General features: G+C 43.5%; 2 protein-coding genes across 2 annotated transcripts in view; both read right to left on the reverse strand.

The window, feature by feature from the left end:
• CRHBP (corticotropin releasing hormone binding protein) overlaps positions 1-2701 on the reverse strand; it is a 40774-nt gene extending 38073 nt beyond the window's left edge. The window contains exon 1 of the mRNA XM_073905306.1: positions 2623-2701. The gene's annotated coding sequence lies outside the window, so the exon portion shown is untranslated. The remainder of the gene's footprint in view (positions 1-2622) is intronic.
• A 4653-nt stretch (positions 2702-7354) lies between these two features.
• The window catches only part of S100Z (S100 calcium binding protein Z), a 41478-nt gene continuing 22374 nt past the window's right edge, over positions 7355-26458 (reverse strand). The window contains exons 2-3 of the mRNA XM_025892516.2: positions 10631-10805; positions 7355-7513 (exon numbers count right to left, since the gene is read on the reverse strand). Of these exons, the coding sequence (XP_025748301.2) occupies positions 7355-7513; positions 10631-10774 (303 nt within the window). The 5' untranslated portion in view covers positions 10775-10805. The remainder of the gene's footprint in view (positions 7514-10630; positions 10806-26458) is intronic.

The following is a 26458-nucleotide window of genomic DNA, read 5'->3' on the forward strand; positions in this document are numbered from 1 at the left end:
CAATCTCAAATGTGTTATGCTAAGTGCAAAGAGCCAGACTCAAAAGCTATATAGTGTATGATTCCACGTATATGACATGCTGGAAAAGGCAAAACTAAAAACAAAAACCGATGGATTAGTTGGGAGGGCGGGGTAAGAAGCAACCAGCACCACCCCCCGTTTGTTTATCCTGGGATGTTTCTTGTTTGTTTTTAAATTATCTTCCAATAAAAAAAAAAGTTTTCAATACAAGCTAACAAACGGACTATCAGACGCCATCCGTGACCAACGCCAAAGCACTCACCTAATTTGCAAGATGTTTCATTTCCCAAAGTCACAAGCACACCTTCATGTATGAAAAGGGAGCCTCTAAAAGTAAAACTGCTTAGGTGGACATCAGGGCTTTTACAGTGTTCTTGGGCCTTAACTTTTCATTGTTCTTTGATGGTACTTGATACTATGTGATGACCAAATTACTATCACTTGGAAATTGTTGATGGAGATTTTTGCCAGTAATCTGTTTAAAAAGATCATTTCTTGGGGCGCCTGGGTGGTTCAAATGGTTAAGTGTCTGCCTTCGGCTCAGGTCATGATCCCGGGGTCTGGGGACTGGGCTCCCGGCTCATTGGGGAGTCTGCTTCTGCCTCTCCCTCTGCCTGCCGCTCCCCCTGCTTGTGTTGCCTCTCTCTCTTTCTGTCAAATAAATAAATAAATAAAATCTTAAAAAAAAAAAAAAGACAGGTTCACTTATAAAACATGTGCTTAACTTCTCTGATTTGTTGGTGCCATGACAGGAGCCCAGGTTAGAAAGAAAAGGAAAACAGCACAGAGCTGAGGAAGTGGTCTCAGAGAAAAAGACATTCTAGTAAGCCGGCGGTAAGGGAGGAATAAAAACGTGTAGAGCTAGAGTAGCAGGAATTCCCTAATAAAAATCAATATCGAAGCACTACTTTCTGATCAGTGTTCACTACTGAAACATCAGAAATTAGATAAATGTACAAAGAAAATATTAACATCGCTTACGATGCCACCATCATGGTGAATACCTTGGTGGGCTTCCTTCCGATCTTTTACCAAGGGATATGTACCCAGCTGTCAGAATTTTGGTTGAGGGCCCAATACAATAGGTGTTATGTTCTGAAGAAAAGTTGGAGAACACACTGCCAGACTTGTAAGAGATGGGAGAAAGCCTAGACGCCTCTCCCACCTCCAGGAGTGATAAATGTCAAAGATGGGGAGGCTAGATGTTAGAAGACAATTCCAGGGAGAGGTCACCTGAACACTATGAGGCCTGCACTCCTCTGCAAACCACAAACCCCTCTTTCCTCCAGAGCTCAGGAAGTCTCTTGTTAGTCTCAGAGGAAATCCTCTCCTCTGGGGTAATTCCCTCTCTCTTGACATGTTCCGTGGAGGCACTTCACAAAATTGCCTCAATGGCTCAGGTTCTGGAAAACAAAGCTAGAAAGGGAAGTGGTTTTCAGGCAACTGGTGCTTTCCACCCCATCCCAGACCTTCCCTTTGTAAGGGAGCCCTCCTCCTCCTGATTGGGATAAAGAAAATGAAAAATTGCAAGTAGAAATGAAAGAGGACTTCAACTACCTTCATTTTGACCTCACACTTTCTAATTGATTAAGTTCTTCTTTCCAGCGTATCTCTTATAAAGACTGCTCTCAGCCAGCAAGACCATGACCACGTGAGTGATCCCAAGACAATGACTGATTTGATCTTCACTGCCCACCTGCACGTACCCACCCACCGCTGTCGCGCATTTCCCTTCTATAAACCGGGAAGTATTTTCGGCACTTTGGAGACAGGCTTTAAGACTCTAGTCCGCTGTCTTCCGAGTGCTGGCCTCACTAAATTAATCCCTTTCTTGTTCAGCACCCCTCTGGCGAGCGGCCAAACCTGGTATGTTTGAGACCACAGGAGCCAGGTGCTCTTGCGTGCCTGTGCCCCAGCTATAGAAACAAAAACTTTAAAACTTAAAAATTCATGCTGAAGCACTTTTTTAAAACCCATTTGGGACCATATCAAATACTAAAGTTGTTATTATATAGTAGACGCTTCCCATCAGAGTAGATGTTCTTTGAAAATATAATGACTGCATAGCAGGCCATCTCTCTTTTTTTTTAAGGTTTATTTACTTTAGAGAGAGAGAGAGAGAGCACTCACATGAGGGGGGGTAGGGAGGGGCTGAGGGAGAGAGAAGATCTCAAGCAGACTCCCCGCTGAGTGCAGAGCCCCTGATGGGGCTCGATCTCACAACCCTGAGATCATGACCTGATCCCAAATCACGAGCGGGACGCTTAACTGACTGAGCCACCAGGCACCCTGCAGAGCACTTCGAGAGCTCTCTGAGAAAGCTGGAGAAGTCAAGGACTGAACAGCCTTTTCCCACGGCAGGCATCTGGCAGCTATCTCTGGTGGGCACCTACTTGAGAGAGCAGGTTGGATAAAACCCACAGACTCTAGGCTGGACCAGAGGGGTCTGCCCTGTCACCATTACCACTGTTTTCATCTTCACGCTACCACTTCCTGAGCGCTCACTGAGTCCTGGGAACCTGCTATCTTGCTTTAACCCCTGGAGCTCTAGGTCTGCCATTGAAGTCTGCATAATCATCATCAATGCAGAAGCTGCCCTACCTCCTCCTCTGATTCACCAGGACTGGGGTGGGACCCGGGGAATCCCAGTGTTCAAAGAGCCCCTGTTTGATTCTGATGCAGATGAACCACCATAGTTGAGGCCTGCCAAACAAACAAACAAACAAACAAAAATATGAGGCTCAAAGAAGTTCAAAGACTTGCCCAAGACCTTTGACCGGAGGTAGCCTGGAGCACCCTTTCCCTCCCCCCGCCCCCCCAGGGCCCTAGGGAATATTCATTCTGTCCTGGTTTCTCCCATCTGTCTCCCCTCTTCCCCAGCCCCTCTGAGCCTAGTGTCAGTGTTGTCTTATACTCTTCCAAAGGGAATATGCCCCAGCAGGAACAATTTTACAGGTGCCTGCTTCCAAAATGACACTTCCACTCCTTCCTCTTCACCCTAGAGTTGAGACCATTTCCATCAGCACCATCAGCATCACCTGGGAGTTTGTTAGACATGCAGAATTTCAGACCCCTGGCCCAGACCTACTGAAGTTGAATCAGATCCCTAGGTGATTCACACACATTAAAGTCTCAACAGCTGCTGTCCTAGACGCTTCCCAGCCAGATGTTGATCTGATTGTTTTGATTAAGTGAATCACCACAAAAGCAGTGATTTCCAACCCTGGGTGCATTTAAAATCAACTGATGCTCTTTGAAAAATGCTGATGCCTGGGCCCTGTCCCCAGACAAAGTCAATCAGAATCTTTGTGGAAGGTGGAGCTTATTCATATTTTTAATTTTTATTTATTTATTTATTTTTTAAGATTTTACTTATTTGACAGAGAGAGACACCGCGAGAGAGAGAACACAAGCAGGGGGAGTGGGAGAGGGAGAAGCAGGCTTCCCCCCTGAGCAGGGAGCCCGATGCGGGGCTCGATCCCAGGACCCTGGGATCATGACCCGAGCCGAAGGCAGACGCTCAATGACTGAGCCACCCAGGCGCCCATATTCATATATATTTTATTTTTATTATTTTTTTAATTTTATTTACTTTTGAGAGAGAGAGAGAATGACAGAAAGCATGAGAGAGGGGAGGGTCAGAGGGAGAAGCAGACTCCCCACCGAGCAGGGAGCCCGATGCGGGACTTGATCCTGGGACTCCGGGATCATGACCTGAGCCGAAGGCAGTCGCTTAACCAACTGAGCCACCCAGGTGCCCCCATATATATTTTAATAATATGCCATGTGAGTGTAAAGTCAAGTTAGGATACAAAATCACTGCTTTAAAGATTGAAAAAAATCTTGGAGTATTTAGAAACAAACCTTCTTTAGGTAAAAAGCAAATATGCATGACATTGTATAATGGTTTCCCATAACATTCAGGATAAATTTCAAATTTCTCACATTAGCACCAAAGGCCCTTTGATGGATGATGAGTCCTGTCGGCCTCTCCAGCCCCTTCTCCTGCTCTCCCCCACCCCTACACGCTAGGGAGCGCCGGTCCAATTGCATTGCCCCCAAAACGCCCGTTGCTTTATTCCTGTACGACTTCACCCAAATTCTCTTTAATTAACTTTCCCGTTTCTTTCCCTTGTCAAAGACTCAACTCCAGGCTTCTGCCTCTGGAAGGCCTTCCTTGACCCCACTATTTCTAGCTATTTGTGTTGCAGCCACATCTTAAATGCAGGGCCCCAGTCAGACCTAGGCTACTGTCTCCTGTAAGTCTTGTCTTCCAATAAGTACATTGGAGAAATGTTAAACATTAGAATGTGCTAATGCAGGGACGACCCTTGAATATTGTTTCAAGTTGATTTAAGCGGTAGCAAATGCACAGGCCAGTGCCTGTAGGCATAAGAAGTAATCAGTTTTGCCTCCTATAAACTTATTGTGCATACTTAACACACACACACACAAAAGAAAGCCCGCCCCCACCCTACCCCCTTCACTAGGAAAGAACTTTTGGTGCATCGTGTAATCCTTACTCATTTGATATCTAACTTCACATATAAATTGCATTTCCTCCCTTTTGATTGATTTTTAGAAACAGCATGAAATGAACATTGTTTTTCTCATTTATTTCTCTATGTTGAGAATGTCCTTCCTTGAATTGGACACGAGGAAAATTTTGAATTTACTTTTCATGTTCTGGTGACTCATTTTAGAATATGTGAACTTCGGCCCAAATTAAAATGAAATGTTTAGAAGCCCCACAGAAATGTTCAGACCTTCTCTTGCATAACTAGTGTGCCATCTTGTAAGAAAAAAGTCTGAACACCTCTGAAATATGTGGTCCACTTTTTTCTTCTCATTTCCCCCCAACCTTTTGAGAGACAGGAGTAAACACCAAGAATATACATTTCTTCTCTTGAATGCTCTGACATCTAAATTCTCCCTGTCCTGTCTGCTCAGATCTGGCTTGAGAGAAACAAAAATATTACTCTACTTAAAGAAAAAAATGACAGGTCTTAGCCCTAGAAAATCAACAACCAGCAGGTTCTTTCCTTTGTTCATTTAACAAATATTTATTGAGCATCCACTGTCTGTCAGCACGGGGGATAGATACTTCTGGAAGAGAAATCATTCTCATCAGGGTCACTGACGTTTCTGATGATCTCCGCCTTGGCAAATGTAATGGTCGGTTCTCCATTCTCATCTTACTCCTTCTCTCAGTGGATTATAGATTTTACCTCCTTTCCTGCTTCAAATATTTTCTTCTCTGGGCTTCTGAGGCACCACACTCTCCTGGTTTTCCTACTATCTTCCTGGCCATGCCTTTGCTGTATGATTTGCTGGCTCCTATTTTCCTGACAGCAAACTGTTGGACCTTTCGTGTTCCCTGTCTATATTCTCATCCTAAGTGATCTTCTCTAGTCCTGTGGCTTAATATCATCTAGATGTTAATGACTTCCAAATCTGTGTCTCTAATTCCTCTCTTTACCCTGAGCTCTAGAAGAGGTCATCTATCCAACTGCCCATGTAATATGTCCACTTGGATATCCAATAGGCATTTTAAATAGAGCTATTCCCCCTAATGTCCCCACTCCAAAGCTGCTCCTCTCCCAGCCTTTCCCACTTAATAAATTTGCTTGACCAAAAATCTAAACATTAGAGGCTGTGTTGGGCTGCACCTAACAGAATCCAACTTAACCAGAGAGCAGTCATTCTTTTTTCACATAATGAGAGAACCAGAAACAGGCAGACCAGGGCTGGGCAGTGCCTCCTCAGTGACAACAATGTCCCAGCTCCTTCTCTCTTTTTCTTCACTATCCTCATGGTTGCAAGCTGGCAGCCTCACCTCCAGCCTTGCATCTACATTCCAGTGGGAAGACAAGCAAGGAATTAACAAGGTGGAAGGCACAGAACTGATATGGAAATAACAAAACATTCCCAGAAATTCCCAGGAGACTTCTGCTTATGTCTCAGGGTCTAGAACTGTGTTATAAGCTCCACCTCAGCTGCAAGGGAGGCTGGGAAATAGAACTTTTTAGCTGGGCACGTTGCTACCCTGCACAAATTAGGCTTCTAATACATGGAAGAAAGGGAGAACAGATATATCCTGCACTGCTCTCTTTTCTGACACTTCCTCACTAGTCCACTGGCGTGTCCGATCGCTCCTACCTCCAAAGCACTTAACAAATTGATCTCCATTGCTTGAATCCTGGGCTGAGACACCATCGTCTCTTGCTCAGAACACAAGGACAGCCTCCTAACTAGTCTCCCTCTTCCACATTGGTCCCCTATAGCCCTTTCTTCACAGCTTAGCCAGGGTTAAGTGTTTAAATGTATAAATATAGGGGCGCCTGGCTGGCTCAGTCCCTAGAGCATGTGACTCTTGATCTCGGGGCTATGAGTTTGAGCCCCACAGTGGATGGAGAGATTACTTAAAAATAAAACCTTAAAAAAATAATAAAAATAAATTTATAAAAAGAAAAAGTATAAATTTCATTACACCATTTTCTTTCTAAAATTCTCCAAGAGATCTGTCATAGTCTGGTTTCCTCCAAACCAGACTGTGAGACAAAGATTTGCATGCAAGTTGTTTATTTGAGAGTGCAGACACACAGGGTGGGGGTATGTAGTGAGACAAAGAAAGGGAGGGAGCACAGAGAAGGTATGACATCAAGCCAGGCTCCCTGGGCAGGGCAGGCGACTGAACCTTAACCCCAAGGGAAGCACTGGGAAGTGGTGTGAAACACTTGCCCCAGAATTAGGAGACCCAAGGGGCAAGAGAAGGTATTTATACACCGGCCTTCAAGAGTTGCTGGCTTTAGTTCTCTTGGTTTGGATACCTAGCCCTGAATGTACCCCATCTCCTAACCTAACTCATGGACAAAGCCAGCATTTTCTTCTATGTATCAACCTTTCTGCTTACAGACCTGCATAACTTCTTCCATCTGAAGCAGAATCACAGGAGGGTGGGAGAGCCACTTAATTTCGTTAATAGGATAAGAAGTTCCAAATACAATTTAAGGGTGATAAATTGCCTCTTAGAAGTTTGCTATGCTTTAGTCTCATTTGAAAGTAGCTAAATCTTGTGATGCTTGCTCTTTGACAGATAAAAAAAAATGCATAAACATCCTTAATAGTATAGGAAAATTTCAAGTAGGGCATATAAGATTTGGAATATTTAAATCAATTTATTAAGGTACACATCATTTAATAATACTAGTAATTAATTATATGTATATATATAAATGGCATTACTATAACTATAGGTCTCAAGACTATAGATGAAGAGGAAGCAAATAACTATGGATCTATTTCTGCCCTTAGATAAGCTTACTACTTACGTTTATTTTCCTTTCTTCTTCAATTGTTCTACAAAGTAATCATTATAAGCAACTGTCAGAGCTGCCACCATGACCACAAATTCATTAAAATCCACTTCGTTGTCCTTATTGGCATCCAGGTCCTGCATTATCTTATCAACCAATTGGGGTTTTTTTGGGCACTTAAAGGAAAAAGAAAATCTCTAACTCCCAGGCTTTGAGGTTCATGACAACTGAAATTGCATTCTCCTTTTATTTACATTCAAGTTTTTGTTTCCATTTTAGCATCTAAGGACAATTTCCAAAAGCCCATGTGCAGGTGGATTTAAACCAAGTACCAATTCTAAAACGGTCTAGTCTTCTGCCCCAGGGCCATGTAATTCTGGCTCAGATCTAAACACAAAGAAGAGCAAACAGCATCTTAGCATCATGAGCTGCTGATCCTGAAAATGCATTACACAACTACAAAGGTCGGGGGGCCAGGACTGGACATGGAACAAAGCAGGCTTTAAAGCCAAAAGGGGATAGTAGGTATCTCTACCATTTACCAACAATGGCACTCTGAGCAAATCACTTAACATTTTTTAATTTCCTTATTTATAAAATGGGAAGAATATCTCCCCACAAAGTTGGGGAAGACATCAACACTTTTAAAAGTGCTTAGCACCAGCTTGCTAGATTTAGTAAACAAAAATACAGGACATTCAGTTAAATGTAAATTTCAGATGAACAATGAAAAAATTTTTAAGTATGTCCCAAATATTGCATGGGACATACAATATTTTTTTTTAAAGATTTTATTTATTTATTCATGAGAGACAGAGGAGGAGAGAAAGAGAGAGAAGCAGAGGGAGAAGCAGGCTCCCAAGGAGCAGGGAGCCCGATGCGGGACTCGATCCCAGGACCCTGGGATCATGACCTGAGCCGAAGGCAGACGCTTAACCATCTGAGCCACCCAGGCGCCTGGGACATACAATATTTTAGCTGCAGCCTTACTTAGCACAACACCTGACACACAAAAAAGAGGCACATGATAAAGGGTAGATATTATAAGGACGACTGCATTATAGGGGTGGAAAGTAAAGCAAGGAGCCCATAGAAGAGGTCAGGCTTCAGAATGGGTGGGACTTGAAGCATTCACCTGTCCTATGATTGGTGGTTGCTGAGAAATATTTCTTTTTTTTTTCAGAGTTTTTTTATTGTTAATGTTAATCACCATACATTACATCACTAGTTCTTGATGTAGTGTTCCATGATTCATTGTTTGTGCATAACACCCAGTGCTCCACGCAGAATGTGCCCTCTTTAATACCCATCACCAGGCTAACCCATCCCCCCACCCTCCTCCCCTCCAGAAACCTCAGTTTGTTTTTCAGAGTCCATCATCTCTCCTGGTTCGTCTCCCCCTCTGACTTACTCCCCTTCATTCTTCCTCTCCTGCTATCTTCTTCTTTTTCTTTTTTCTTAAAATATGTTGCGTTATTTGTTTCAGAAGTACAGATCTGTGATTCAACAGTCTTGCACAATTCACAGCGCTCACCATAGCACATACCCTCCCCAATGTCTATCACCCAGCCACCCCATCCCTCCCACCCCCCACCACTCAGGCAACCCTCAGTTTGTTTCCTGAGATTAAGAATTCCTCATGTCAGTGAGGTCATGTGATACATGTCTTTCTCTGATTGACTTATTTCACTCAGCATAACACCCTTCAGTTCCATCCACGTCGTTGCAAATGGCAGGATCTCATTCCTTTTGATGGCTGCATAATATTCCATTGTGTATATATACCACATCTTCTTTATCCATTCATCTGTCGATGGACATCTTGGGGCTAGTATTTCTAAAAGTAGTTTATTCCCTCCAGGAATTCCTGCTGCTCTCAAAAAAGCGCCAACCATTAAAAGGTTGGAAACTTTAATTGATCAAAATCAGCTTGATCAAAAACAATGATAAATTTCACTTGAATAAATCAATGTGCCAAGTTTGACCTGCTGAGCCTTTTATTCTAAATGTTATATAATCCAGTAGCCAAACTGAATTTGAAAAAAAAAAAAGTTCCTAGGGGCTCCTAAAATCACTAAAAAGGAACTGTGAATAATTACTATGTTAAAAATTTTTTACTTTAGGGGCACCTGGGTGGCTCAGTCGGTGGAACATGCGACTCTTGATTTCAGAGTCATGAGTTCAAACCCCACAGTGGGCAGAGATGACTTAAAAAAAATTTTTTTTTTTTTTTACTTTAAGGTTTCCTATAGAGGAAGAAAAGAGTGTCATAGTTACAAATATAGGAGTCTTAATACAGGGTTTGGACAAATAACATCATACAAGGATAACATGCTGTGCTAAAGGCAATTCGAGGCGGCTGCATAAACATCAGAGTAAAGGGTTTTCCTCAGGAGGGATGAGCCCCCAAACACTCCATTGTAAGCCTTCATTTGCAGACTTACTGAACTCCTGGCTATTTTGAGATGGGAACCTCTGCGCTACTCAATTGGTCACTGGCCAGACACACCCTTTCTGTCCCTCGGAATCAGCCTGTATGGGTCTGACAAAGCTAAGTATTTGTTATTCACTAGAGAACTTGTCACCACAGCAAAAAGTACCCCGGGCTTCATTTCTGGCCCAATACATAATATTAATTTTACAGACAGGTGGACGAAGCTCTAGGTATAACTAGTGCCACTCGTTATTAACTCTAACTCCTGGTAGAATTAGCTGTATCTTTGCTGCCCCAGAATGGTGCATAATTGAGGCAAGCCTAAATACCATTTACAACCCTTGGAAACCCTAGCCACAGGCAACATGGAGAAGGGTATGTGCTATTGTACAGATGACCCTCCGGCGACATGGGGATTAGGGGTGCTGACCCCCCCCCCAGAAGAAAATCTGCCTACAACTTGTGACTTTCTGACTTCCCAAATACTCAACTGCTAATAGCCTGCTTTGGACAGGAAGCCTTACTGGTAACATAAACAGTAGATTAACACATGTTTTGTGTCTTCTATGAATTATATACTATATTCTTCCCATAAAGTAAGCTAGAGAAAAGGAAAGGTTATGAAGAAAATCCTAAGAGAAAATACATTTACAGTCCTGCACTGTAAAAGATCCATATATGAGAGGACCCACGCAGCTCAAACCTGCATTGTTCAAGGATCAAGTGCACTCTAGAGTTTGCTTGCCCCCGGCTTTGAATCTCAGTACCAACCGCAGCGTTGGTGGCAGTACACAGAGGCTCTCCTTGGATGTGTACCCCATCCACCCTTGACCACATGGGGCAAGAAGCTGCGACTCACCAAGAGGAATTTCGTGAGCTCTCGCTGCAGGAGGATTTTCAGTTCCCCCTTGTCGAGCTTGAAACTGTCCCCTTCCTTGCAAGAGTACTGGTGGAAGATCCTAATCATGATGTTCATGGCCAGCTCCAGCTGAGTGGGCATCATAAATGGACTGCTCCAGGGACGGGCCACCGAACTCAGGGAAAAAAAAAACACTTGTTCAAAATAAGCAGACGGGGAAGCATCAACACTTGCATTAAAAGAGAATATTGCCTCCCCGAGTCCCCCATGCCACAGGTGATGGTTGTTCAACCGTAATGCTCTTCATTCAATTAAAGCCTTCTGGGATCTAGGGCAGGCTGCAGAGGAGACCTTTGACAGGGGAGCTTTCTCCTCCCTAATCCCCACTCCCCCCAAATTTAGCAGGTCCAGCGTGTTCACAAGTTAGCGATCACACAGCAAATACACAGTCATATCAAAACATAGGTTAAAAATATAATAATAATAAATAAAAGTAAAATTAAATAAAACATCGATTAAAAATAAATAGAAGACGAAGAAAATACCCAATTTCGTACCTGTTCAGCCAGTGCATAGCTCTGTCAATAGGTGTTTATAATTAAGCTCTACTCATTCATACCTGGGGTTTCACCTACGCACACCTGTTCCCAAGAAGACCAAAATTACCAGACAAGAGATACAACTGGAAGTGCCTCTGTGTTTTTAAATCATCAGAAGGAACAGTTGTGCCCTGATGCCCTGAGGGCCCCAAGCTAGGGCTGACACCCATTGTGTGCATTAGGTGAGAAGGCAATGAGAGGCAAGGAGGAAGCCTACCATACCCTCCCGGTGGGGAACCTGAGTGGAAGTTAGAGCCAGGTGCTCGGAAGGTGATGACTGGGAAGAACTCTGAAAATAGAGGAGAAAAGAAGAAACAATGGTTCAAACCTGGAGACTTCTTAGCAAGGCCAAAACAAGGTCAAGGGGATAAATAGAGCAGACTAGTTAAACTAACCCAGTGAACGGTTGTGCAGCTATACAAAAAAAAAAAAGAAAAGAAAAGAAAAGAAAAAGAATGTGAAAGCTCTCCATGGCAAGTTAGAAAGGAACACAGTGATCCCAGCTGTGTAACAAGAAAAAAAATCCCACATATATATGCATATATACTTGCATTTGCCCAAGGAGTCACTGAAAGGATGCACAAGAAATAGAAGTGTGGCTATAAGGAGCTAGGGGGATAGAGGGTGGAACAGAGTGGCTGGGAGTAAGCTTCTCATTTATACATTTTCAACTGATTTTAACTTTTTCAGTTAAAGGAATGTATTACCTAGTCAAAAAATTGAAATAGAAAAAAAGCCCGGAGCTGCTGTGTATGCAGGCAACCACACGGGGTAGGGCTCCAAGCGAGAGGAAAGTTAACAAAGGAAAAGAAAAACCAGGGGCGCCTGGCTGCCTCAGTTGGTTAAGCGTCTTCTTGCCTTGGGCTCAGGTCATGATCCCGCATCGGGCTCCCTGCTCAGCGGGAAGCCTGCTTCTCCCTCTCCCTCTGCTGCTCCCCCATTGCTTGTGCTCTCTCTCTCGGGCTCTCTCTCAAATAAATAAATAAAATCTTAAAAAAAAAAAAAAAAAGAAAGAAAAACTAAAGCCAGAAATTGGCCACTGTGCTTTTATTTTCAGTTTTTGCTTTTATTTTTATTTTTTAAAGATTTATTTATTTATCCTAGAGAGAGACCACAGCAGGGAGGGGCAGAGGGAGAGGGAGAGAATCTTAAGCAGACTCTGAGCTGAGCGAAGAGCCAGAGGTGGGGCTCGATCCCACAACCCAGAGATCACAACCTGAGCAGAAACCAAGAGTCGGGAGCCCTTAACTGTGCCACCCAGGCACCCCTTGGCCACTGTGCTTTTAAATGCTGCCTGTGTTCTCAGGACTGAAATTCAATTATATAAAAAGTAATATTTGTATTTCCTTTCAACAAGCCTGTTGGGATGGAGCCTCAGTGAGCCCATTCCTCTCCCTCTTACCACCCCCACATTCCACTGAAACCTCCCTGGAGGTCCCCAGGGATGTTCTCACTAGGTACCTAAAGTCCAATTCTCAAAAATATTTTTAAATTAGTGTTTTATTATTAAAAGAATAACGCATGTGCTAAAATATTTTCAATACTCAAGAGTATAAAATAAAAGTAAAATTCTCGTTCCACCATTCCTCACCCTAATGCCTTGCCATTAACACTTTCCTGGGTGGAAGGCAGGATCATGAGGCGGAGACGCTGGGCCTCCCTGGCTTCAGCTCCCAGCTCTGCCACCAGCAAGCTGGGTGATCCCAGGCTCATCACTTACCACACTGTTTCCCAGTCTGTATAAATGGGCTAGCAAAAGTACCTACCTAACAGAAAGCCTTAAATGAGTTAAAATATGTGCCTGCAACATAGTAAATGCTATGCACCTGTCAGCTACTATTACCCTTACAGAAAAAACGTACATATAAACATTACAATTTATGTAAGATACATAATATTACATATGTGTCCTTAAACAATATATACATAATAGTATCCACGTGTGGTACACCTTGTTTTTTCACTTAACATATCTTAGAAATCTTTTTATATCATCACATAAATCTAGCCCATTCTTCACAAAAGTTGTGTGTTATTCCACTGGATGAATGTACCCACATACAGGCAAGAAATATTTATCAGGCATTTCTGTTACACCAGGCCCTGTGTAAAGATGACAGAAGAAACTTGCCCTTGGCGAAAATCTTGTTGTAATTTTTTTTTTAAGTAGGCTCCATGCCCAGCGTGGAGCCCAGTGCGGGGCTTGAACTCACAACCCTGAGCTCAAGATCTGAGCTGAGATCAAGAATCAGAAGCTTAACCGACTGAGCCACCCAGGCGTCCCCTTGTTTTTCCCAGAATCGTGTTAAATATATAGAATGCTGGGAACACTGGCAGCTACTTTATGTTGGGTCTTCCTATACAAGAACATGCCTATGGCCTTGTGACCATACTTTCCTGGGTCTCCTCATTTCTAAATGCACTCTTTCCTCTCCAGAGCTTAACATGTACCCCACCACCACCCCACCATGATTCCTGCTACTCGTATAATTTCAATTACTCCCCAAATCATATGTTTTGGCCTACGTCTCTCTGCTAAGCTCCGGAACCATCTATCCAACTGCCTACAGGACCTACCTCAATGTTCCACAAGTGCCTCAAACTCAATTAAACCCACTCCTTCCCCACCCAAACCTGCTCCTGCTGCACTGGCCATTCAGCCATCCATCCCTACCCACCATTCAGCTGCCCTCACTATTTTATTTTTATTTTTTTAAAGATTTTATTTTATTTATTTGACAGAGAGAGACACAGCGAGAGAGGGAACACAAGCAGGGGGAGCGGCAGAGGGAGAAGCAGGCTTCCCGCCGAGCAGGGAGCCCGATGCGGGGCTCGATCCCAGGACCCTGGGATCATGACCTGAGCCGAAGGCAGACGCTTAACGACTGAGCCACCCAGGCGCCTCCCTCACTATTTTAGAACATCAGTTGAACTCACCCATTTCTCTCTATTCTTTCCCACCTCGGGCTTCATAATTTTGGTTTCTATCACCAAAATAGAGGTAGCTTCCTTACGGCTCTGCTTTCTATTCTCCATTCCCATTTCCATTCTGCTGTCAGACTAGTTTCTCGAAAACACAAATCAATGCCCCGACCCCGGGCGCTCACGAGTCCAACCCTGCCTACAAACTGACGAGAATGCCAGGCCCTCTCATTCTTCCTTGCCTTGGCACATTCTGGGAATGCTCGTTCCGGTTACTCCTTGAAGCTCAGTTCAAATAGCTCCTCTTGGAAGTTTTCCAGCACTTTCCTTACTTCCAACCTCCCACCTCTGGTACGTGCCTGCCTGTGTTCTCTCTTATTCACTGGAGCATCTCTTTGTCGTTATCATTTCATTTAGCACACATTCCTATAATCAGTTTCTTTCTTTTTGTTTTTTTAGTCTGCCCATATATTCCCCACTCTCCAGACTTTGAATGAATCCCTTGATGGCAGATCTGATATCTGGTCCATCTTTGCATTCTATTGCATTTAGTGCAAGATCCAATGCTATGAGGGAAATGCTCAGAAATCTTTGCTGGTGGATAGATTAATGAGCAAATGACCCAGAAGGGAAACTATAAGATCTCCAAAGAGTTTAGCCTTGTCGAGTTTAATTGTCTAAAGAATTATTTGATCGCCTTTATTTCACACAAAACATTTTGTTTCATCAAAGGGAGAAAGAGACAGACAACAGTCATCTCAAAGAATATAAAGACTTTGAATTTGGAATTAAATATTTTCAGATTAAGCTGCTGAAGTTATAAATGAAGTCAAATGGGTAACTTTTACAGACTTTATATGTCTCAGCAGTATATTTAAATCATATCTGATCACAAATTAATTTACTTGGAGAATTCAGTTGGCAGGCAAAACTCTTAATAGAATAGATATTTAAAATTGTAACGTTATAATCTGATTCGAGAGATGAGAATGTGCTCTCTACATTCTTTGCTCTTGGGGTTTAGAAACAAGGTGGTTTCTACTTGGTTTGTGCTTGGCTTCAGCAGAGCTAGATATTCCTTCTGGTACATGCTGCCCCTTAGTGTCCGGCTGCACGACTGCATCTGGAAGCTCTCTAATTCCCAGAATGTACTGGAAATTGTGTAGAGACTCCTGGCCCTTCAGGGACTTATCTCTGATGTAAGCCAGCCCCAGCCTCTGCCCTCCAGGAGTCTTTCCTAAACAAAGATAACATCAAAAGCCTTAATAGGATCCTGTCAGGCTAGGAACACAAATGTACAAGTAACACGAAATCCCTGGGTGGGCAGGGAACACACATCTGTTTATAGCACAGAAGGGTCGTCAGGTAGCACTTTACATGTTCTATTAATTCTTACAGTTTGATTTTTCTTCTCTTTTTTTTTTCTTTTAGGAATTTATTTATGTATTAGAGAAAGAGAGAGAGAGAGCACAAGCAGGGGGAGCAGCAGGCAGAGGCAGAGGGAGAAGCAGGCTCCCTGCTGAGCAAGGAGCCCGATATGGGGCTCAATCCCAGGACCCTGGGATCATGACCCGAGCCCAAGGCAGATGCTTGCCCCGACTGAGCCACCCAGGCACCGCTACAGGTTTACTTTTCATTTTCTGGCATGAGTCATAACCCTTAGGGCTAAAAGGGTTACAAAGGTGCAAAGAATGAGAAAAATGGACATTTCAGATTGGGGAAGTTCATAAGTAAGGGTTATTTTGGGAAAAAAAAGCTAGTACAAATTCACAGGTAGGAGGCAAAAAGAGTAGAGCTGTTTAAAGTGGGGACTTGACCCTGGAGCCTGAAAGAAAGGAAGTATGTGAAAAATCGGCCATTATATTAACTGGGATTGAGCCTGCCACAAAATCCTAGGAGGGTCTGCCTCTGGGGCTAAGGCCAGAGTTATACAGGAAGCCAAGTTGCCTCCTTGCAGTTTTCAGTTTTTGTCTTATTATGTAACCTGATTCAAATGTTCTGACATTTTCATAGCAATGACATGGATCAATCTACAATTACGTGGTGTAAGAGGGAGAAATTACAAGAGGGCATAAGGAAACTTTTGCGGCTAATGGATGTGCTCACTGTCTCAATTGTGGTGGTGGTACATACACATATCAGAACTTGTCAAAGTATACATTTTAAATATGTGTGGTTTATTGTATGTCAATTATAACTCACTAAAGCTATTCAAAGAAATTTCCTAGAATCACGTAACTAGATTATAGCATGCTGAGGTTCAAAACCATGTTTGTCTGACAAAAACTAAAATTATGCAGCCATTTAAAAGTAGAATTAGAAAGACTACAGAAAGGAAAATGTTTTTTCAACCAAAGTGACAATAGCAAAGTAACATACGTGTGCTGTACTGGGGGAAAAATCTGTCTACAAATACAAATCATTGTAATAGTTATTGAATGGATTATGGATGGTTTTTAGAATTTTCAATGCTGCTGTTAAATTGTATTTTCAGAGGCACCTGGGTGGCTCAGTCAGTTAACTGTCTGACACTTGATTACGGCTCCGGTCATGATCTCAGGGTTATGAGACTGAGCCCCGCATCAAGCTCTGGGCTAGGCCATGTCTCTTAAGGTATAATGTTGAATTTTAAAACTTAGCATATAAAATTCTAGATCCAAAATGATCATGTTATGTTTCTATATATGCAAGAGAAAAGACAAAGGAAATATGCAAAAATATTAATAGGAGTTTTTACAGGGTGATTTTTCTTTTTTCTGCTTGTTAGTTATTCTTGGTTTTGGTAATTTTAAATCTTTGGTAATAGCTATACTTTAGGTATATACCCCCCCAAAATGAAATAAAGTGTTTTAAAAATCATAAAGTTGACAAAGCATTTGAACCACCTGAATATAGATTTTTGGCTGTAATATCCACTGGCTTTCCTCAGGCACTTTCCAGTTTGCAAAGCCCTTTTTGCATACACTATTAAGCAGCACATATTTGCCCAGTGTTGGACACTGCCCAAGGGAAATTATATAATTCAGGACAAATGCTCAAATATTACTGAAAAATACATTACAGATTATTATTAAATACTAAACCAACCATAAGGTACCTACATAACTGGACCTCCTTTTTCATATGAGAAAAAGGACAACCTCAAGTTAATGCCCTTGAAGTTCCTTTTCCCTTGACAATTTTTTTTTTTTTTTTTATTCTGAAAACAGTTTAAGGGACGCCTGAGTGGCTCAGTTGGTTAAGCGTCTGCCTTTGGCTCAGGTCACGATCCCAGGGTCCTGGGATCGAGTCCCACAGCGGGCTCCCTGCTCAGTGCAGAGCCTGCTTCTCCCTCTCCCTCTGCCTCTCCCTCCCACTCATGCTCTCTCTCTCACAAAAACAAAAACAAAAACAAAAAAAACACACACACAAAATCAGTTTAAGGACCAGCCTGTGTGCTTATGTGTGTGAGCAGGCTGCCCTTCATGTTTCTCCTCCTTCAGAAAACAGTTAGGACAAGGACAGAGGTCCCCTGAGGAACTTCAAGGAGAGCGGTGACTACACACTTGCCCTCACCCTTGTGGTCCAAAAAAACAGCCTTAGGGGACTGGCCACACATTTCTGTCAGGAACGTCTGTCTCTGCTCCAGGAACTGCAGAAAAGAGACTTCCCTTCTTTCTCCTTTAAGTGATGTCTCCTACATCCCTGAGTTCACTGCTGAAAGAAAGGTATTTCATCTTGCTCTCTACCTGAAGACTAAAGCTAAGAGTCCAAAAGAAGAGGAATTGTAGGGGGGCCTGACTGGCTGTGTCAGTGGAGCATGTGACTTGATCACGGGCTTGTGAGTTCAAGCCCCATGTTGGGTGTGGAGATTACTTAAAAATAAATCTTAAAAAGAAAGCGATGTCTGGATGGTTTAGTCAGTTAAGCGTCTGCCTTCGGCTCAGGTCATGATCCCAGGGTCCTGGGATCGAGCCCCGCATCGGGCTCCCTGCTCTGCCGGGAAGCCTGCTTCTCCCTCTCCCTCTCCCCGTGCTTGTGTTCCCTCTCTCGCTGTGTCTCTCTCTGTCAAATAAATAAAATCTTTAAAAAAGAGTCTTGAAAAAAAGGAACTGTAAAGGCAAGGGTTTGAATATTAATTTGCCTTTTACAAGTCAAACACCTGCTTCTGGGATGAAGTGAGAAGATTTTTGCAATTTGCTTCAAAATAATTCAGTAGCTGGAAGGTAAGTGGTATGGTGGGAAGTGGGTAGGGAAGACATTGAACCCTACTGGCCATGAGTCCATTTTAACTGCTGAAGCTGGGAGCCAGATACATGGCAGTTCTTTAGTCTACTTTTGTATTTTCTATATGTTTGAAACTTTCCTTAATAAAAAGTGTGTATATACGTACACACACACACACACACACACACACACACACAAATCCCCATCCCTGTCAGCATACGAATGATACTGAAATTATTTCAGCAGAGGAGGAGAAGGAACTTAATGGATTGAACGTATGGAGGATTATTTTTTTTAAGATTTTATTTATTTATTTGTCAGAGAGAGCACAAGCAGGGGGAGCGGCAGAGGGAGAGGGAGAAGCAGGCTCCCTGCTGAGCAGGGAGCCCGATGCGGGACTGGATCCCAGGACCCTGGGATCATGACCTGATCCGAAGGCAGGTGCTTAACTGACTAAGCCCCCCAGGCATCCCCATATGGAGGATTATTGATAGAGAACCTGCCACTTGCTTTCTGTCACTTTGCACTCAGATGAAGAACAAAATGTTAAACATAGTAAAGGGAATAAGAACTTTCCCAATAATGAAGGGCATTAAACATTGAAATAAATTACTAGGAGAAGATAGCTAAGGAAATTCTTTCACTGAAAATAGAGATTGAAATAGTTCTTTTCATGATTGCTAAGAAGTTGGAATATTAATGCTTATTGGTTGCCCAAATTTATTCTTGAGCAAAAGGAGGTGGGTGAATCTTGATTTGAACCTTAGCCAGCCACACTGACTAGACTGGAAAAAAAGCAGGTAGAATAGAACGTGTTTGGACAAGTGGCATGCATATATTCCATAGGTCTGAACCTCAGCTCGGACTAGCCATTAGCAAGTCCAACAATTACACTTCCATTGTTAGCTAAAACCACACCCATTCTCTGTGATGATGCTGAAACAAGGTTCCACTGGTTCCAAGGTTCCAGTCTTACCAAATGGCCCCCAACTATCTTTGTCTCCAGGTAGTCACACCTTTGTGTTAGTCCCCTCCCACAGTGAACATCACTGATCTGTGTTACCAATATGATATGGTGTATGACTTTTAAGACTAGGGCAGGGGCGCCTGGGTGGCTCAATCGGTTAAGCGTCTCCCCCTTCGGCTTGTATCATGATCCCAGGGTCCTGGGGTTGAGCCCTGTGCTGGGCTTCCTGCTCAGCGGGGAGTCTGCTTCTCCCTCTCCCTCTGACCCTCCCCCTGCTCATATTCTCTCTCTGTCTCTGTATCTCTCAAATAAATAAATGAAATCTTAAAAAAAAAAAAAGATTAGAGGGGCACCTGGGTGGTTCAGTCATTAGGCGTCTGCCTTCGGCTCAGGTCACGATCCCAGGGTCCTGGGATCGAGCCTCACATGGGGCTCCCTGCTCGGCGGGAAGCCTGCTTCTCCCTCTCCCACTCCCCCTGCTTGTGTTCCCTCTCTCGCTGTGTCTCTCTCTGTCAAATAAATAAAGTCTTTAAAAAAAAAAAAAAAAGAAAAAGACTAGAGCATAAAAGACATTGTGGAGGGGCGCCTGGGTGGCTCAGTCAGTTAAGCGTCTGCCTTTGGCTCAGGTCCTAAGGGGATCAAGCCCTGCATCGGGCTCCCTGCTCAGCAGGGAGTCTGCTTCTCCCTCTGCCCCTCCCTGCCGCTCTTGCACACTCTCTCTCTCACTCTCTCAAATAAATAAATGAAATCTTAAAAAAAAAAAAGACATTGTAGCTTCTGCTTTGCTTCCTCTTGGATCCCATGCTCTGGGAGAAGTCAGTCACCACGTCGTGAGGACACCCAGTGAGCCCTATGGAGAGATCCATGTGGCAAAGAACAGAGGTCTCCAGCCAACAAGCAGCACCAACCTGCCAGGCATGTGACGAGGCTCCTTAGAAGGGGGTGCTCCAGCCAGAGTCAAGCCTTCACATGACTGCAGTATGACCTTCTGGGAAGCCCCAAGTCACAGCCAAGGCTACACAGCTCCCAAATTCCTGTCATAGAAATTATGAGACAATACATGTTTTAAGCAAAATTTGGGGTAAATTGTTATGAAACAACAGACATCTACAATAGCCAATAGTGTTTTTTTACATGGCTCTTCAGAAAAATGGTGCCATGTAAATAAATAGGTTCCTTCTATGAGAAGTTCTCAGGAATAAAAATATAAGTGAGGAAATTCTCATATGTGGTTTCAGAATGGACAAACATGCCAAGCTCTGACAGGAGAGGGCACTGTTTCCTATTTTCTACAGCACCTTTCTCCACAAAGCAGCAGTGAAAATTTAGGGGAAGTTAACAATGGGTTCTTTGCAAGTGACCTCCTTGAACATCTTAACAGAGTTAATACAGGGCTTTAAAGAACATGTGCAGTTTAGCCAAAAATCACCTCAGATCACAAAGTAGTCTCCTCAGTGTCATCCGAGCAAAGTCGGCTCGATAAAACTTCTCTTGATTATTCCCAAAGTTCTTTGCCGTGCATTAGCACTGATTTCTCATTTGTCTGTTTTTGTGATACACAACCCGGAACTCCAAACGCCTTCCACCAGCCCCTCCCCGGCTTCCCACGGCGAAAAGTAGAAAGAGCAGTGCCCATCTCAGAGTCTTTAGGGCCAAAGGTTTCTCCGCCTTCCATTCTAGCCTCCTCCAATAAATAGCAACCCCCAAAGTTTTCTGCTTCTGAAACTGGATCTGTAGCAAGGCTCATTTCCCCCCTCTACCCTCTTCCACAGATGAGGTGAGAGTTCCTGGTGTAGACACGACCCACATACTGGGCCACAGTGGCAATGGCTGCAGAGTCAGGGAGTGCAATGAACCGTCTCCAGGGTTTGTGGGCCACAGAGGGAGTTCTCTCATCCAGCCAATTCTGAAGTGTGTGGTTTTGGACATCATTCTTGGACGATTCACCTCCAACACTGTTTCTTTACAGCTCTCACCAGAATTTTGAGAGCCACTCATGTTTATTTCAATGAATTCCTTTTCCGCTTCAGCAGCTAGACTCAGCTTCCGTTGCTTGCAATAAAGAACCCTGAGTGATTTGCCCCGTTCAAGACACTCTGCTGTAGAGGCGCCTGGCTGGCTCAGTCAGGAGAGCATGTGACTCTTGATCTTGGGGCTGTGAGTTCGAACCCCACAGTGGATGTCGAGATTACTTAAAAATTAAAAACAAACAAACAAACAAAAGACAGACTTCTGATAAGTTGATCAAGTCTCCAGGGAGCCCTGCCCTTGGTCCAGAAAGCAGCAGACTCTCCACAAAAAATTGTCCTCACAGACTGGATTTGCCAGTTTCAGGTTAAGTTACAAACCTACGCAAATTTGCAGAGCCTCATTATGGTTGCATCTTTCTAGACCACTAGATTCCCTGGAGTTTGGTGTTTGCCTCCATGTGACTAAGGCTCCTCACTTTCAAGCAGAGCGGGATGGGGTCCTCAGTGTAAAGATCCTGCATCATTTGTTTTTCTTCTGGGCTTTAATACATATGCCTCCAAAGGACCTGGATTCCAAAAAAGTTATTTGCTTATTTTCAGGACACGAACTCCTCCTTTTCACAGCAGCTCAGAAATAGACTGGTGGTGGTAAAAGTTGCTCAAATATCCTAATCTTGGTCCACTCTGAGTTCCCAAGTTCATATAATAATGATACATTCCTCGTACCTTGATTTGGCTCCCAATTATGTGGACATCGTATACTTTAATGTTTACTTGTCTTTAGCCGAAGCAAATTATTTGGTTACAATTGAATAATCTTTTAGATTTTTTTAATATTCTACGTATCCACCAAGTCGAGACATTTCTCTTTAGAGTCTACAACCTTCCCAAAAAGTTTATTTCTTATGTATCATCCCTGTGAAGGAATGTGAGTTGAAGAACCCCCATACTTACTTATAAACATAATTTATAGTTTTGAAATAGAAGTTCAGAGACCACTTCGGAAGGATTTCTGTTTAGACTTCAGAATGATTAGCCCCCAGCCTGCTTACCGTTGCCCTTGGACGGTAACACATTGATCTCAGATGGGTCAGCCAGTCCCCCTCCCCTTATTCTTCGCCTGATTTTCCCTGAGCCAGGCTGTGCCGTGACTTGACTGGCGAGAGAAGATGCAGAAGACAGAGATGGAATGAAGGACTCTCGGAAACCCCTTGAGTTTCACATACTTCCGGAACTTCACTTTGATGCCCTCAAGAGAGAGGCCCCATGCTCTCTGTACCTATCAAAAGGTAACTGACAAATTGAAACTGGTCCTGGCGGTTCCATCTTTTAGCAAGCAAAATCTTTAGGGCCTCAAATTCTGGATATATAAGAACTTCCTTTGAGCCCTTTTAAAAACTGGCTAAAGAAAATGGCAGGCAAATTTAACTAAAGATGCTCCCAGGAGCTCACAGACCTATATTTTATTATAAACAATTTTTATTTCTTCTAAAAACCTTGGTAAGAACGTTCCTGCAGAAGAGTCTAGGTTTGATTATTAAAAACAAGAATGGCATGGAACACGAAAATTTTTATCTACAGAATCCATTTCAGAAAGAGAATGAACGTATGGAAGCGAGGATTTCACTTGATACATGCGAGCCCTGTGTGGGTGGGCTGTATTTGACGCTGTTTCCCATTCCTGCCTTCCTAAAGCTTCTGTTCCTTTTGCTCCCATGATCGCTTACTATGCTGGTTTCCCTCCAGCCTCTAACTCTTCTTCCTTCCTGTTCTTTCCTCCGCAGGAATCTTGCCTTCTAACGTCTGCCCTTTAAATGTGGGTATTCTCCACCGCTCCATGTGGTCAACGTAAGCCATTTTATCTACTGTGATCGTTTTGCCTTCAAACTATAAAATTCCAATTCCCAAGTCTACTTCCTCAACCCTGACCTGAGGGGCGCCTGGGTGGCTCAGCTGTTAAGCGTCTGCCTTTGGCTCAGGTCATGATCCCAGGCTCCTGGGATTGAGCCCCGCATCGGGCTCCCCGCTCCGCGGGAAGCCTGCTTCTCCCTCTCCCACTCCCCCTGCTTGTGGTCCTTCCCTGGCTGTCTCTCTGTCAAATAAATAAAATCTTAAAAAACAAAAACAAGAACAAAACCCTGACCTGAGACCCCTGAGAATCCTATCAGTACTGTTTCACTTCCATTCACCTTACAATACAGGCCTACAACTTCTCATGACACGCCAGTATTTTGCATAGCCTAGCTATTTGCCCTTGTGGTGCCTAAATGAGGTATCATTCAATCAGATGGGGGACCCCAGATGTGGGGCAACCACTGGGTAGAAGCCGATGGCACAGAAGGTGAAGGAACTCACCTGAGGCGGAACAAAGGAGATAGAAGTTTATGGAATACACCACGAGGGAGCTGCAGGCGGGACAGCTGAGCAGAGGCAGTGGGTGGTGGCTGTTTTTAAATGGGGAAGATGAGGAGGTATGGCGAGTATGGAATTTTTCCTTTTTTGGGAACTGTGCCTGGTTCTAAGTTGCCCACTGGTCAGTTAGGGCCTATGGCTATTTTGAGGTGGGGCGCCTGAGGGGCCTGGCACCTTCTACATTCCATCGCTCAACCCTGTTTGCCTGAAAGTTGGCCTCTACACCTATCCCTTTGTACACTTAAACCTCCAGGAGGAGAAATTAGGTTGTGAATTTTATCGCTCTTTCTTTGGACTTGAATTGGTTATAGGCTATCCTCGTTAGAATGCCTTTGTCAGCAAATACTAGAATAAGGAATAGAAGGACTTAAAACTTAATAAGGACATTTGTTATCTCACACAATAAGGGTTGGTTGTTTCAGTATTTCAACAATGTCAGCAAGGATCCACGGTCTTCTGCCTGCCCTCTCCACCTTCTGTGTGTTGGCTCTCATCCCTGACTTGTCCCCCGGTCACAAAGTGGCTGTCTCAAGTCCAGGCACTGTATCTTCGGATTAGCTATGGAGGATTATTTGGAGAAATCCATCCATGTCTCCAGACTTTCTAAATTTTCTAAAATTATCCCTGTATTCAGTCAACACAGTAGAGAAAGAAGTTTCTGAACTGTATCAGACTGGCCTCCCCAAAAACTGCTTAAGCAATTTGGTGGTTTGGGAAACTGCCACTTGACTATGTTGAGGGAAGCTGCTAGAATTAGTCTTAATACAAGTCTAAGAGGGGGATGGCTGTTGTTTGAGCATACCCTTCCCTCTCTATGAAAACTCTCAGGAGAAATTTCCATGTGGTCTTTGTGTTGAGAAGAGTCCTGATCTGCCTAAGCAATTATCTTACGGACATTAAATGGCCTGGCCAATAAGGTGTTCTCCTTTTCTTTAGCTGTTGGAAGGACTAGAGTCAAAGCGGGGGGCCCCGAGGCCAAACACATGACTTTACCACCTGTAGAAACTCAAATACCTACGCAGGGGTTATGTTCAAACTGTTCAACAACAAGTACAACACAGGTACCAGTCAGAACTGACAGCAGTTACAAATATTGAGCATCGGTCGGCCTCGATGGCCACGCAGCTAATGCAGACAGGCAAAAGAGAAAAAGAAGAAATAGAAATCTTGACTTATTTTTGTTTTATTCACATTTGATAGAGATCTGAGTTCAGAGAAATAGTCCAGGATGGTAAGTGGGAATGACACTCTGCCTCAGTGTTGGGGAGCAAAAGGGACTAGAGAGGACACTGGTAAATTGGACAGGCCACGCCCTCTTAGGAATGGGGACTGCTCCTCATATTCAGACGATTGCTGCCAGACTAGAATATGGCTCAGAGCTCCCAGAACTTCCACTATTTTTAGAAAAAAAACCGGGAATCCTAATTTTTAAGAATGCCTGGATTTTAACTACAATTCAAAACAACACACACACACACACACCGAACTGAAAATAAACAAAGCTGCAGGCCAATCTGAATGGTGGAGTTCAGCTGAACCCAGCCGGCTGTGACTTCTGCTTTCTGTGGTGTATTTTGCATTAATCTTACTCCACCACCACCCCCATTTTACATTTCAGTCTTGTTTTTTCTTCTTCTCTTCTACTTAATTTCCAATTTCTTACTCTACTTTGTGTATTCTTACGTATCACTTTAAATCCTACCTGGGGCAGAGCGGAGTATAAACAAACAGACTGCAGGACATCGCGGCTCCTATACACCATCAGCATCTCACCCCCCAAGTCACGCCAGACTGGGTCACTTGCACTCTGTGGCATCCTCACCCTCTAGTCCATATGGGACCCTCCTTGATCTGCTGTCAGCAGCAATACCCCCACTCACCGCACTGCATAAACCAGCCCTCCTAAAGCTCCTGCATGGCCTCAGGCTTTCCTATATCTCTGCACAGGAAGTAGATTAGAGGATAATAATAGGAGCTAACTTTATTTAACACATACTCTGACCAAGCACCCTTCTAGGCAGTTTAAATGTACTCACTTCATCCTCACAAATCTTTTTTTTAAAGTAAGCTCTACCCCTACATGGGGCTCGAACTCATGACCCAAGATTGGGAGTCCCCCACTCCACCAACTGAGCCAGTCAGGTGCCCCATCATCCTCAAAAATCTTAGGAATAATTGGCCCCGGGTAGCACTGACCCTCAAAAAGTTAAAAACAGAGCTACCATACAACCCAGCAATTGCACTACTGGGTATTTACCCCAAAGATACAAATGTAGGGATCCGAAGGGGTACATGCACCCCAATGTTTATAGCAGTGATGTCCACATAGCCAAACTATGAAAAGAGCCAAGATGTCCATCAACAGATGAATGGATAAAGAAGATGTGGTATGTATACACAATGGAATATTATGCAGCCATCAAAAGGAATGATATCTTGCCATTTGCAATGATGTGGATGGAACTAGAGGGTATTATGCTGAGCGAAATAAGTCAGTCAGAGAAAGACAAGTATCATATGATTTCACTGTTATGAGGAATTCTTAATCTCAGGAAACAAACTGAGGGTTGCTAGAGTGGTGGGGGGTGGAGGGATTGGGTGGCTGGGTGATAGACATTGGGGAGGGTATGTGCTATGGTGAGCGCTGTGAATTGTGCAAGACTGTTGAATCACAGACCTGTACCTCTGAAACAAATAATACATTATACGTTAAAAAAAAAAAAAAAGATAGTAGGAAGGGAAAAATGAAGGG

The sequence above is a fragment of the Callorhinus ursinus genome, unplaced genomic scaffold (genome assembly GCF_003265705.2).
Source record: "Callorhinus ursinus isolate GAN/ISIS: 27379988/994484 unplaced genomic scaffold, GSC_fseal_2.0 scaffold23, whole genome shotgun sequence".
NCBI classification, from domain to species: Eukaryota; Metazoa; Chordata; class Mammalia; order Carnivora; family Otariidae; genus Callorhinus; species Callorhinus ursinus.